Source organism: Rhinoderma darwinii, chromosome 3, assembly GCF_050947455.1.
Source record: "Rhinoderma darwinii isolate aRhiDar2 chromosome 3, aRhiDar2.hap1, whole genome shotgun sequence".
In the NCBI taxonomy this organism is placed as follows: domain Eukaryota; kingdom Metazoa; phylum Chordata; class Amphibia; order Anura; family Rhinodermatidae; genus Rhinoderma; species Rhinoderma darwinii.
In genome coordinates this window covers 217,227,785-217,242,872 of record NC_134689.1, presented here as the reverse complement: position 1 = coordinate 217,242,872, position 15,088 = coordinate 217,227,785, and the positions used below count along the sequence as shown (strand labels likewise).

At 38.2% G+C, this 15,088-nt stretch overlaps 1 protein-coding gene across 1 annotated transcript in view; it reads right to left on the bottom strand.

Annotated features, from left to right (window-relative positions):
- The window catches only part of GRM3 (glutamate metabotropic receptor 3), a 345,628-nt gene that overhangs the window by 90,733 nt on the left and 239,807 nt on the right, over positions 1-15,088 (bottom strand). Inside the window, exon 3 of the mRNA XM_075857369.1 lies at positions 10,061-10,910. Coding sequence (XP_075713484.1) covers positions 10,061-10,910 — 850 coding nt within the window. The remainder of the gene's footprint in view (positions 1-10,060; positions 10,911-15,088) is intronic.

The following is a 15,088-nucleotide window of genomic DNA, read 5'->3' as shown; positions in this document are numbered from 1 at the left end:
TTATGTGTGTGTATATACATATATATGTGTGTGTGAATATATGAGTGTGTATATTAGTTATTTATATATGTATGATCATGCAATTGTAACAAGAAATGTATATATACAGTATATAAATGTATTTTCTTTTTTATGTTATTGTATATATATTCCCTAGCCCAGAAAAGATTCAAGTGTACCTCCAATGTTGCTATGTTCCTGCCATTCTTTAAATGTAACATTTTTTGGCAGTTCCGGCAGTATTGCTGCAACCATATGACGGTCAATATTGTAGATAAGTTTTAGTGCGTCAAACAGTTGCCTTGTCAACAGTACTGCCCGATCTGCCAGCTGAATCTTCCGTTGTCAGGTATAAACTTCTAGTGGGGGACGAGAACACCAGCAACATTGGAGGTACCCAGTGGCTTAACTACTACTGTAGCAGCCATAGCGACTGCTACGGGGCTCGCAACATGAGGGGGCCCGTGCCACCTGGCCCAATACATAACATTATATGCTCGGCTGCGTGGCACGGGCCCCCTCATTACCGGTGGTGTTGCTAGCACCGGGCAGCCGGGGGCCCCTGGCGACTGCCACGTTTAATAGTATCTGCATCCTTAAGACGAGGATACAATTGAACACTATTGCCGAGAAGGGAGATAGCTCCCTGCTCTGCCATTTACTAGACTACAGGCCATGTTAGGTCCACAGCCTATAAGGCGCAGGGACAGGATCCCTGCGCAGGTCAGCGTGGTGACGTGATCATTAAGCCGGCCTATGCAAGGGTCCCGTCTCAGGCTGCTGAGGAGCTTAGGTTCTATTCGTTGCGGGAACAGGGCTTTTTATTTGTTTGGGTGCCACTTTCTACAAGTGGTTGCTCCTTGGGCTATGCGGCACTATCTATAAGGGGGGCTGTGTGACACTATACACTATATACAGGGGTGTGTCCCGGTGCTTTAAGTTTTGGGTCAGTTTTTTTTCAGCTATTACGGATATGAAAGAACATAATTACGTGATAACAGATGTTATAATATCAGTGCTAAACTGTTTGTTACAATTTTTGTAACCCTATAACTAAAGGTTAATAAGAGTACACTAGTGGCCTAGCTGTATTTTTACATTGCACACAAAACTGATAATTGTTCATTGTCGGGAGGGGTGGAAGATGTGGGGTGGGGGGGGGAGTGTTTGTTGCGGGGGAGGGGGGGGGCCCACTTAAAAGTTTGCTATGGGGCCCAGTTTTCCTAGTTACGCCCCTGTATCTATCTCATATCGATCTATCTATCTATCTATCTATCTATCTATCTATCTATCTATCTATCTATCTATCTATCTATCTGTCTGTCTGTCTGTCTGTCTATCTACATTCTTCATATTATCATATCAATAACTTAAATGAGGGATTCATTAATTCACTACAGACATGTTCAGTTAGGTATAGTAGTAAAATATAAAGTGATGAAAATAACTTGATCCTCACCAACCGGGAGATTAATGAGTGTTTTCTGGAAGGCCTCTGCTGCAGCCTGGTTGAATGCTCAGGTCCAGGGAAGTGGTTTAGCTTTTGCCTAGACGGTCACCTTTTGCATATAGCTTGGAACTTTACTATAAAAAATAACTGTATCATATTTTAAAACTAAATTAGTAATATGCATTAAAGGGGTTGTACATCTGCACAAAGCTGTCCTCCAAATGAGAACCCGCTGGCGATCAGCTGATCGCTCCAGATCCTGCCGCTAAAACCAAATCAATGGCCGGGCTGACCATGTAATTCATAGCAGGAGCCAATTCTTCAGGTAGGGGACCCCTTTATGAGAAGTGAACAATAACATCACAGCTGCAATAGATAAAACATTGTAGAAAAATATGCCACCAAGTCCTGAATTTATCTTTACTAAAAAAATAGCTGGTATTAAACAGTTTTAACGGGTTTCCTATATTTAGGCATTCTAAACATTTGCAATACTGAACAATTAAAATATAGGAAAAGAGTTCTTCTAACTATGTGAAAGCAACATATCGCCTGACTCAGTTCTGCCCCAAAGGTGTACCAACACATCACTATGAATGTACATCAAAGGTGTAAAGACATTCTAAATATTTTGATGTCATGGGACAGAGCTATGAGGGACTTGCACCACATGTAACTAAAATGTTTCTAGTCTACTAATAGTAAGCATGTCGTCAGCAACAAGTCACTTCTAGGCCATTGCTTGTGCTATTGTTACACAAGATGACATTTAATTCCATGGAGCTTTATGTACTGTTTTAAATTTAGCAGGACAATGCAATGCCAAAAGGCAAATAATTGTTTCTAGTGATTTTACATTTTTAATAAAAAAAATACATACAGATATTTCATACTGCTGTCAGCAAAGAGAAATACAATAGGACTTTCATTATATAAAGCAATATATGGCTTTGAAGATAAGCTTATCAGTAATGTTGAATAGAAGCATTTAGTGCTACATAAGATTTAGCACTCATGTGAATGATGTCTCAATCATATTCTCCAACATTTCTCCAGCTCGTGACAAATATCTCCAAACTATTATAAAATGTGTAAGCTCCGTGCCAGACGCACGCTAGTGTACATGTTCTTTGTCTTTGAAAGACAAAATTATGTACAATACTGGATAAAGCCACATAAAATATTTGGTTCTTATGGCATTGCATTATTAGAATTTGATTTATGCAAAACAATGCTTAATTTCTTTTCTTACATGGGTTGTCCGGTTTCCACAAATTAATGTTATTTTTTGTATAAATAAAAGTTATACAATTTACAAATATAATATTTGCATTAATTCCTCCTGGTTTTCAAGATCTCTGCTTGTTTTTATTCAGTAGAAACATTCATTCTTTATGTCCAGGGGATAAAAGTCTGTCCATGGTCATATGATAGGCACACAGGTGCTGAGATTATTAGGCTGGGTTCACACGACCTATCTTCAGGCGTAAACGAGGCGTATTATGCCTCGATTTACGCCTGAAAATAGGGCTACAATACGTCGGCAAACATCTGCCCATTCATTTGAATGGGTTTGCCGACGTACTGTGCCGACGACCAGTAATTTACACGTCGTCGTTTGACAGCTGTCAAACGACGACGCATAAAATGACTGCCTCGTCAAAGAAGTGCAGGACACTTCTTTGAAACGTAATTTGAGCCGTTTTTCATTGAAGTCAATGAAGAACAGCTCAAGATTACGGGTGTCAAAGACGCCTCGCAAAATGCGAGGAGGAGCTTTTACGTCTGAAACAACGCAGCTGTTTTCTCCTGAAAACAGTCTGTCTTTTCATACGTAAAAGGAAGCTAGTGTGTGCACATACCCTTAGAAGACACAGTTCAGATACACATACTGTAAGGGCACGGCCAGACGTGGCGGAATTGCTGTGGATTTCCGCTGCGGACAGTCCGCAGTGGAATTCTTCAGCGGCCATTTTTTTGACAGTTATTTCAATACATTTTTAGGCAAGTTAGTTCAGACGTTGCAGAAAACTCCGCTGCGGACCATAGGCTGCGGTGCAGAATTTTCCCTCCGCAGCATGCACTGTCTGTTGCGGAGAAGAAGCGGAATTTCACTGCGGATTTCAGCCTTTGCAATGCAAAAACTGAAATCTGTGGCAAGTCCGCTGTCTTTTCTGCAACGTCTGAATTACCTGTCAAATATGCAAATGTTGGTGCAGATTCGTTGCGTAATTGCCACAAATCTGCACCAACATTTGCAGCGGAAACATTCTGCCACGTCTGGCCGTGCCCTAATTGTAACGAACCGTGCACCTGAAATTATACTGGAAAATTATATAACATGTAATTTATAGAAAAAAAATATCATTAATTGCTGAAACCGAACAACCCCTTTTAATATTATTTTCTCCAGTGTTTGTAGTATATGTTTTGCTGTAAGTGATATTTACATGTTATAGCAGACTGAAAGCTGTAAGCAAATGTATATTGGAAACTGGAAAATCTCTCTATTGATTTCCTATATTCATGTGAAATATTTTCTAGGGATTCCCCCCCCCCCCAAGCTTGAAAATTATTTCCCTTGATGACCTAAAGTGTGTTATTGCTTTTGTAAATGTCTTTGTTCTAGAGAAAAACATAGTTTATTTCATCCCACAGTTCCACTATATGTATTTTCTTTATTTGGTCATGTACACTACCGTTCAAAAGTTTAGGGTCACAGTTTTTTTCAATGAAGATAACATTAAATTAATCAGAAATACACTCTATACATTGTTAATGTGCTAAATGACTATTCTAGCTGCAAACGTCTGATTTTTAATGCAATATCTACATAGGTGTATAGAGGTGTATAGAGGCCCATTTCCAGCAACCATCACTCCAGTGTTCTAATGGTACATTGTGTTTGCTAACTGTGTTAGAAGGCTAATGGATGATTAGAAAACACTTGAAAACCATTGTGCAATTATGTTAGCATTGCTGTAAACAGTTTTGCTGTTTAGAGGAGCTATAAAACTGACCTTCCTTTGAGCTAGTTGAGAATCTGGAGCATTACATTTGTGGGTTCGATTAAACTCTCAAAATGGCTAGAAAAAGAGAGCTTTCATGTGAAACTCGACAGTCTATTCTTGTTCTTAGAAATGAAGGCTATTCCATGTGAGAAATTGCCAATAAACTGAAGATTTCCTACAACGGTGTGTACTACTCCCTTTAGAGGACAGCACAAACAGGCTCTAACCAGAGTAGAAAGAGAAGTGGGAGGCCCCGCTGCACAACTGAGCAACAAGACAAGTACATTAGAGTCTCTAGTTTGAGAAAGAGACGCCTCACAGGTCCTCAACTGGCAGCTTCATTAAATAGTACCCGCAAAACGCCAGTGTCAACGTCTACAGTAAAGAGGCGATTCCGGGATGCTGGCCTTCAGGGCAGAGTGGCAAAGAAAAAGCCATATCTGAGACTGGCTAATAAAAGGAAAAGATTAATATGGGCAAAAGCACACAGACATTGGACAGAGGAAGATTGGAAAAAGTGTTATGGACAGACGAATCGAAGTTTGAGGTGCTTGGATCACACAGAAGAACATTTGTGAGACGCAGAACAACTGAAAAGATGCTGGAAGAGTGCCTGACGCCATCTGTCAAGCATGGTGGAGGTAATGTGATGGTCTGGGGTTGCTTTGGTGCTGGTAAAGTGGGAGATTTGCACAAGGTAAAAGGGATTTTGAATAAGGAAGGCTATCGCTCCATTTTGCAACGCCATGCCATACCCTGTGGACAGCGCTTGATTGGAGCCAATTTCATCCTACAACAGGACAATGACCCAAAGCACACCTCCAAATTATGCAAGAACTATTTAGGGAAGAAGCAGGCAGCTGGTATTCTATCTGTAATGGAGTGGCCAGCGCAGTCACCAGATCTCAACTTCATAGAGCTGTTGTGGGAGCAGCTTGACCGTATGGTACGCAACAAGTGCCCATCAAGCCAATCCAACTTGTGGGAGGGGCTTCTGAAAGCATGGGGTGAAATTTCTCTCGATTACCTCAGCAAATTAACAGCTAGAATGCCAAAGCTCTGCAATACTGTAATTGAGGTAAATGGAGCATTCCTTGACGAAAGCAAAGTTTGAAGGAGAAAATTATTATTTTAAATAAAAATCATTATTTCTAACCTTGTCAATGTCTTGACTATATTTTCTAGTCATTTTGCAACTCATTTGATAAATATAAGTGTGAGTTTTCATGGAAAACACCTTATTGTCTGGGTGACCCCAAACTTTTGAACGGTAGTGTATATCCTGTTCCTTTCATACTTTGGAATTGTGTTATTCTAATAATCTGTAATTAGAGATTAGTAGAATGGATAGAAGCATAATATTAGAGTCAGCTGGGCTACATAGTCACAATGGTGTGCGACCTATATTTTACAAGCCATTCTCCAAAAAATGCTTGCTTCACTTTTGTTTTATCACCTTCTGTGCATTTACTTTAGACCAGTGTTCCCCAACAAGTGACTCGGGAGCCACTTGTGGCCCTTTGGCCTCTTACATGTGGCTCCCCAGCTGGTGGTAGCTCTAAATAATATTGTGCTGTAGTAGCACCAGGAATGTCATAATATTACTAAAACCTGGCACTTGGATCACTATCACATCACTAGCAGATAATACTAGGTTAAAAGCCATGTAACCCGTTCATATCTTTAGTAATATTTTCCTTATTAATATCAAGTTGGGCTGAACACCATCTGTCATATTTGACAGTGACTTGTGAGCTAGAAAAGATTGGTGATGGTATAAGAGTAAACACTTTTGAAAGTTAGTTAACTTTCCAAGGCATCACATGTTAATGAAAAAAAAATCCTATCTACATTTTATTTTACTTATTTGTATGAATTATGACTAGCCTGCTGCCTTTTATAGTATTTTCTCCCCAGAAATTATAATATTTGAGAACTTGCGAAAGTGTGGCCTTTACACTGAACGGACCTGGATTGAGCTTTGTAAAAAATAGAAACCATATAGGGCTTGATTCACACATCCAATTTTATTGTAGATTTTGTTGAAGATTTTGATGCAGTTTTGGAGCCAAAGCCAGTAGTGGATCCAATAGGAAGGAGAAGTATAAGTTCTTCCTTTACATTTACCATGACTTTTGAATCCACTTCTGGCTTTGGCTCAAAAATCTGCAACAAAAACCTTGATGTGTGTTTCCAGCTTAACACTTTTGCTTGTATGACAAAAAGCTTCCAATGTGAAACTGATAAGAAAATCACTTATGCAATTTTAGTGCAATCCTCAAAACATGCCCATAAATAACTGTAAAATATATTTTGCTCACTAAAAGATGGCAGCATGGGCAAGAATGTGTCAGAATAAATTTAGTGTTGATAAATGTAAATTAATGAACCTAGGCCCTAGAAAAAGTATTACTGAATATATATTAACTATGGATATCAGTACAAAAGGACTTGGATTTACTGTTTACAAGTAAGATAATGAACAATACACAACGTCAAGCAGCAGCTTCAAAACCAAATAAGATAGATAAGAACCCGCGATCCAAATGTAAAATTGCCCCTTCGAGTCCCTTATAATATAATATTTGGAATATGGGATTGAGTTTTGGGCTCCACATTAAACAAAATATATTGGAAAGCTAGAGATGGTTTATAGACATGCAACTAGAGATAGTTTATAGACATGGGCCATCTCTATTACAATGACAAGCTTTGAAAAATTGGGCTTGTTCATCTTGAAAAAAAAATGCTTTAAAGGTGATTTATTGAAGTGTACAGATATATGCATGGTCCATTCAAAGAAATGGCACAAAATTGATTTGAAGGACTGTACAAGCAACTAAGGGGCATTCTTTATGTGTGGAGGAAAGGTGACTCACACATCAATATAGGAAAGGGTTCTTTAGAGTTAAAGTAGTCAAACTTCGAAATGATCTACCCCAAGAGGTAATAATGGAAGACACTTTGTCAGCAATCACAAAAGGGGTAGATGCTTATATAATTACAAATGGCATTGTGGGATATAAATAATAAAGTTGAATGATATATAATTCATCTAAAAAATATTGAACGTGATGCATATGTGTCTTATTTCATCCTAAGTAACTTTTTATGCAACCACAATTATCATTAAAGACTGCTCTTGAAAAATCACGGTTAAGCTAGAGCTCCACAGTTGAATGACATTTGCATCACACAACTTAATGTATTCTCTTGGACTGCAGCTGTAGCTTGATAGTTCAAATTGGAAAGCCTCAGTTGCTCAATGCTCTTAGACAAGAAAGGTAAAAGTTTATTTTTCAATCACCAAAGTTAATGTGACCTGTTGTACTATGTATGCTTTGGATGCATTTTGGTGTCACCTGTGCCCACTTATTTTATCATCTAGTAGCGTGGTCTATCCTACTAAAAAGGGCAATGGACAACTCATTACATCTGCCATCCCTATCCTCCAACACAGTTTAATTTACCCCATATATAATGACTACTTAGCTACTAAATAAGACATAGCCCAGTGGATTATTGTACCACAGAAGTAAAAATATTTATTTTTTAATTCTGCATTGACAGCCAGTTCAGTGAAACATTTCCTTGAGTAAATTCCTTAACAGTTTGTCACAGTAACACATTTGTTTACATTTCTATGACGGGATATAAAGATGTTATCATACCCACTCATTTACTCCCACACACATTTCCCGATGAATTGTCACTTCATATATCGAAACACATTTGTCAGTGAAAATAGTAATTTTTGTTTCTACCAAATAGACAAAGTGTGATATTGCTACTAGATTTCTTAGGGTAGTTTACACTGGACAATTATCGATATGAATCGATTGTTCCTGTGCGATCATAAGAATAATTGGCCAATGTTAATGCACAAAAAAAATTTGCGGTAAACTATCAAATTATTTTCATTGATCTTCACTGCGCCACTGAAAAAATTGTCCTTATTGTTGACATGATGAGTAAATGTAAATGTTGCTTGTAGCGATATTTAAACAAAGCATTGCAGCCTTGTGCATGGCACGTGGGAGAGTCATCATTAGACAACAATGACCTATCCCAGCAAGGATTGTTATGATGGAAATATCCATCAGATCCTTGTTAAGGGCTTATTAAGCTAACAATTATTTGGTGGCGGCTTAAAAATTAATTCCTTCAAAAAGGGCCATTTATTTCTGTCAAATAGGAAATAAATTTCTCAATAACATTGTTAGGAAATTAATAGCTGAAAATGTTTTTTTGTATATTTATGACAAATTGTGGGTGGGCTTTTTGTTGCTCTGGTTGGTGAGGTTAAATCCCATATACAGAAAGTATCTGGCATCAGGAAGACTTTACACTTTTGTGCATAATGGGAATACATATCTTCCACTTTGGTTCCAAGGAGTTATGGACTTTGCTATTTTGTAATGATATAGCACCTCCAATGTACTCTAGATAGCACATCTCCTATAAATCAATAGTTAACTAAATACTATGAAACAATATATTTTAAAAGTCTCCAATAGGCAGTCATGCTAATTGTTCGTGGTACACTGTTCATTTAATCACTTATCTAGGTCACACTTTGCCAATGAGAGAGAAGAGAAAGAAACATAAGATCCTAGATTACCAGCGAGAGCCCCCTTATTATAATCTGCCTTAGCTTTTGGCTCCCGGCTGGCTGTAGAGTTCTTTTGTGGATTACTGACAAATTTCCAGGAATACACGTGCCCCATAATAATACTTTAGCTGAAATATCTGCAGAACTGGAAAGTCAACCTTTATGCGATTTTCATGAACAAGACAAAAATAGTTCAATAGAGTTCTGTCCGTGATGGCTGTATGAACTGCATGATGTATGACGTACAAAGATATCACAGGCAGTTCCCAAATGTCCATTAAAAAACTAATAGGCTGACAATTCTGCTTTCATAGCATGCCCCTTTAATTTCATTAAATGAGACAGCAGATGGTTTGAGAAATTGCTTTTATTTCTCATTGTCTATGGAAAACGCAATTTCTATGATGCCTTTCCTGACTGCTGACAATACGCATACAAGGATTCAATCAGCTGAGAAGCAAAACAATGTTCAATGTTTGGGTGAGAGCAGTGTAGATCCACAAATAGTTAAAGATATCTGGACAGTTTCAAACCTATAGTATTAAAAAAGTTTCCGAACTTGACCTTAAAAGCAATAAAACAAGATAGCATAAGGTTTGTCTCAACATGAGAAGCATTTCGTGGTGTTTTATGCTTTGTTGCCTGTGGTAGAAGACATGTTTTCTCTTATGTTGTTTACCGTTTCTTGTTCTTTTTATGAAGCAGTTTACATTCAAATGAAATTGTAGGGAATTTAAATTAACATCCACACTCTTAGCATCGAATTATGTAGACTAACATCTGTACTCTCTGATCATTGGGTTCATCTTTTCAATGTAATGTTTTTTTTTAATCCATCTCCTTGCATATAAATTGTTTCATTTCTGCCCATAGTATAAATGGCTTAAGCAGATGGAAAACCGGCAATTAAAACCGATAAAACTCATTAATTTATACAGCGTGTTTAATTAGCGCGTGCCGCATATAAGACTCTCCATAAATGCTTACCTGTAAAGTTAACTTTCAGCAAGTAATCCTTGTAGAGCTTCTTACCATCTACAGTTTTCATGGCGTCACACAAATGGGTAGTATTTGTGCAAAGAGTCCGTTGCATTTCATGCAGGGCATGCGCCAATGCATACACAGCATTCACCACAAACATTATTTTTGATTCTTGCTCATAGTTAGAACTGTTGATATTGAGGCGCTTGTCACATGGTTTTTCAGTTTTATTATGGAGACTACATTGAAATTTTTGCTGCCAAAAATCCTTAAACCAAGGATTTCGTTGATTGTTGCTGGGATTAAGGCTTTTAAAATACTTATCAAATTCTTTAACAGGATGTGAAGCAAGTTCTAGAGTAATTGCCCCATATGCTATGTGTTCATTGCCTTTAACAATGCTTTCTTGAGCACCCCAACCATCACTGGCAATCCATGTAAATGAAGCATTAAACCTGTTGGCAGCTGCTAAAAGCTCTCTGGTATCATCGCTCCGCATGAAAAGAACAACAACCTTTGCATTGGGCTTTTGTAATAGTTCTTTGATAGCATTGTCGTATGACTTTTTAATGTTTGATCTCCCGACTTTTTCTGATGTGGCAATACAAATGTTTCTCAGTCTCGCCTCTTGTTCAAAGGCTTCAATCCCTGTCTCCCCATAGTCTCCTTCAGAGGCAACGGTAGACACATATGTCCAATTAAAGAAACGTAGGATCTCTGCCATTGCTTTTGCCTGATAGAAGTCTGGTGGCACTGTCCTTGCAAAGTAGTCATAACGTGACTTGTCACTAAGTTTGGCACTGGTAGAAGCATAGCTTATTTGAGGAATATGGAAGAGTCTCAGCAGATTAGCCACCTGCGGATACAAAATTAGCAACACTTTAGGAATTATACAGATTTTTATAAGAATATAAAATACATTACATAGGGTATAAAATCATTAGTAGCTACAATAGGACAAACATACTTCCATTTTTCACTTTTGATTTGCTTTTATGAAATGTTTTTATTTGTCACATGCACTGTTAACATGCCCTCCTTGTCGTGCACCATTCAGGTATCCCTGCCTTTTTGTAGCTGAAACATCCAAAAATGCACCTGTTTGGTACATGTGCACTTGCATGCTTGCCCCCTGATCTTTTAGGGTTACAATGTAGGGTTATGATTATCCAAACACAGTAACTTTTTTGGTAAGGATACATATACAGTAGCATTAAGTTTTTGGGTAATGCCAATTTATTTTACTGGTTGGCAGTGGTAACAAAAACAAAATGTGTGGTAATTTTGAATGATACACTAAACGTAATAGTAAAAATTAATTGAGGACTAAAGCGGAAGGGAAATAACATCATATTACTATTCAATCATTCTGGGGCAGCATGCGACATGTTAACGTCTCATGGACCACGGCAGAGGTGTGTACATGGAACCTGTATGGAGGCACATGGGGTCCCTGCGACTCCGTACTACGTACTTCTAGGGGAGAACAAGTTGGTAATACGGCATACTATGGAACATAGCACAATTATACAGTGTGTGATACATGCAGAATTTGACGGAAAAAATATTCATGTATTTTGTGTGTAGATATGAATTATTGTATTCTTTTTTTATAATATTGTGTTTAGTTTGTTCTTATTTAACACAATTTAAGCACAAATATGTGATATAGTTAGAGATGGTATTTTTGTATGTGCTGCATTATTCTCACCTACAGTATTGACCAATTGTACAGAGAGCATATAAATAAATTATTACTTTCATTAGGATAAAATATTGAAGTCATATCAGTATTCATTGCATATGCTCTGTTGCTTTGTGTATTGTCTCTAAGTAAAACAGCTTTTAGCGGCTGGAGGTTTATTTCTATTAATGCTGTTCATAGTGACTAAATATGCAGGATTGCAGACATATCTAACTCAACTCCCGTGATATTCCTGCACATCAAAATTTGATAAGAATGAACTGTTTTATTTACCAGCAGGTCTGATATATATCTGAAAAAAAAAGTATCCAACATTATCCTGCCAAAAGATCCTTGCACAGTTCATAAAGTCCCTTTCACTCTTTTAAACAAAAAAATAATAATGCAGAATTGGCCGGCGCCTCGACAGAATACATTTCTTTTTTGACAATAAATGTCATTTCTTCATTATAATATAAATAAAAGGAAAGGATATTAAACAGTAACACCTCTGGGCTATTCTGAGCATGTTAATTGCCATTTTTTTTAGTTCCTGGATGAATGCAGATTTCTATTAACATATGCTTTGTTATTTTAATGTTTTCCGAACTCAAAAACAACACAGGAAGTCCCCCAATGTGCATAAATAAATTGATTACAGAAATAACTTGGCTCCTATACAGTAGTGAAACCATAGCAATTTCTTTCGCTACCGGCAAGGTAGCGCTGCGGTATGAAATTAACTCTTTCACTCATTGGGGCCTGTTTAGAAAACTAATTACTATTACTCACTAGTAAAGCCAATACTAGATTAATTACCTGTTATCAACCAAATATGTTGTACAGAATATGCATTATTTTTTCCACATTGGTAGCTGGGCTTCTCTTTGATAACATATTTTTATCCACATAACTATTGAGTAAACATGTATAGTGGCAGAACTGGATGAGGTAAGATTTGAGGGTGATAAGGTGACCTTTTTTCACAATATATTGTATTCAGTAGGATAGTCTCCGATTATCAATCATAGATGTTCTTGCTGTTTTTCCTGTGCCTTTCTTATCCCGTGCCAATCTTATCTCGTGCCAATCTTAGAAGTATTGAAAAGATAACTGGACACAAAGTCTGGTAATAATAGAGCATTCTCATAAGACCACAATGCTTGGCATTATGAATGGTACTATTAGGGTATGTTCACACACATAGCAAAATACATCTTAAAATACTGAGCTGTTTTCAGGTGAAAACAGCTCCTGATTATCAGACGTTTTTGTAGCAACTCGCGTTTTTCGCGGCGTATTTTACGGCCGTTATTGGAGCTGTTTTTCAATGGAGTCAATGAAAAACGGCTCCAAAAACATCCCAAGAACTGTCCTGCATTTCTTTTTCTCGGGCGTCTTTTTGCGCGCTGTATTTTGACAGCGAAGTGTAAAATTACACCTCGTGGGAACAGAACAACGTAAAACCCATTGCAAGCAATGGGCAAATGTTTGTAGGCGTAATGGAGCATTTTTTTAAGGCGGAATTCGAGGCATAAAACTTCCGAATTATGTCTGAAACCACTGCGTGTGAACATACCCTTATAGTGGGGCTCCTGAAAATGCTATTATTTGGGCTCTATGGATTGTATCATGGCTGGTACTTTATGCAATGTTATTTTGCACTCTTTGCTAATATTATAAGGCACTGGTATTTGGATACAGTGTGATTATAATATTTAAGCACTGTATGGTAGAATTACAGTATTAGGGTATGTTCACACGTGCACGACTGTGAAAACAGCCCCGTCATTTCAGCCGTAACGGCATGTGCAGGCGCTTGAACGCCGCGTCCATTACGGACGTAATTGGCGCTGCTTTTCATTGGAGTCAATGAATAACGGCTCCAATTACGTCCCAAGAAGTGACAGGACACTTCTTTGGAGCGGGCGTCTATTTACGCGCCGTCTTTTGACAGCGACGCGTAAATATACGCCTCGTGTGAACATACAAACGTCAGCCCATTGCTTTCAATGGGCAGATGTTTGTCAACGCTTTCACGCCGTAATTTCGGATGTAATTCGGGGGTTAAAACGCCCGAATTACGTCCGTAAATAGGCCGTGCGAACATACCCTGAGCATAGCTGAAGTTGTGCTATAATTGTTACTGTATTATCACATTTCAGAGTTATGATAACGCAGTAGGCAAAACTAAGGCCTTATTCACACGAGCGTATTTCACGTCCGTGTGCTGTCTGTATTTTTTCACGGACACTACACGGACCTATGAAAATTAATGGTAGCTATTCAGACGTGTTGTTTTTCATGCAACGTGTGTCCGTTGTGTGAAACTCACTGCCTGTCCTATTTTGGTGCGTTTTTGCGCACCCCGCAGCCCATTGAAGTCAATGGGTGCGTGAAAAAAATGGACAGCACACGGACGTCATCCATTGCTAAAGAAATGATGAGGAATAAAAACCCCACCTCCTTTATTTATTTGTGCTAATGTAAAAAAGCGTGACATATGGAAGAAATACGCGCATAAAAAATGCAGATGCAAACGCACACGGAAGTCACACGGAACTGCAACGCAAGAAAAACACTGCGTTTTTTATGTGTGCAAAACGGACATGTTCGTGTGAATAAGCCCTAATGCTGGTGGATTACTTGGGTCTTATGATAACACACGCAAACTCTAGAACACTTTTATTTATATATACATATTTTTATTGAAGTTTTGGGATTGAATAATCTTGGAGTGAAAATTTGTAGATTTGTCATAGTGTGCCATGAGTGCAACGTTTTTTCTACCCCTATCCGTTGTATGAAAGCATAGATCCACCACTGGTGGGATAACATATTCCTATTTGTCTTGCTATCTTTTAGTATAGATTGCTGGTAAAAGAATTGCTGTAATATTTATCTTTTATACAAAACATGTCTAGACCACTTAAAGAGGCTCTGTCACCAGATTTTGCAACCCCTATCTGCTATTGCAGCAGATAGGCGCTGCAATGTAGATTACAGTAACGTTTTTATTTTTTTAAAACAAGCATTTTTGGCCAAGTTATGACCATTTTTGTATTTATGCAAATGAGGCTTGCAAAAGTACAACTGGGCGTGTTGAAAAGTAAAAGTACAAGTGGGCGTGTATTATGTGCGTACATCGGGGCGTTTTTACTTCTTTTACTAGCTGGGCGTTCTGACGAGAAGTATCATCCACTTCTCTTCAGAACGCCCAGCTTCTGGCAGATCACGCTGTGACGTCACTTCCCCAGGTCCTGCATCGTGTCGGACGAGCGAGGACACATCAGCACCAGAGGCTACAGTTGATTCTGCAGCAGCATCGGCGTTTGCAGGTAAGTCGATGT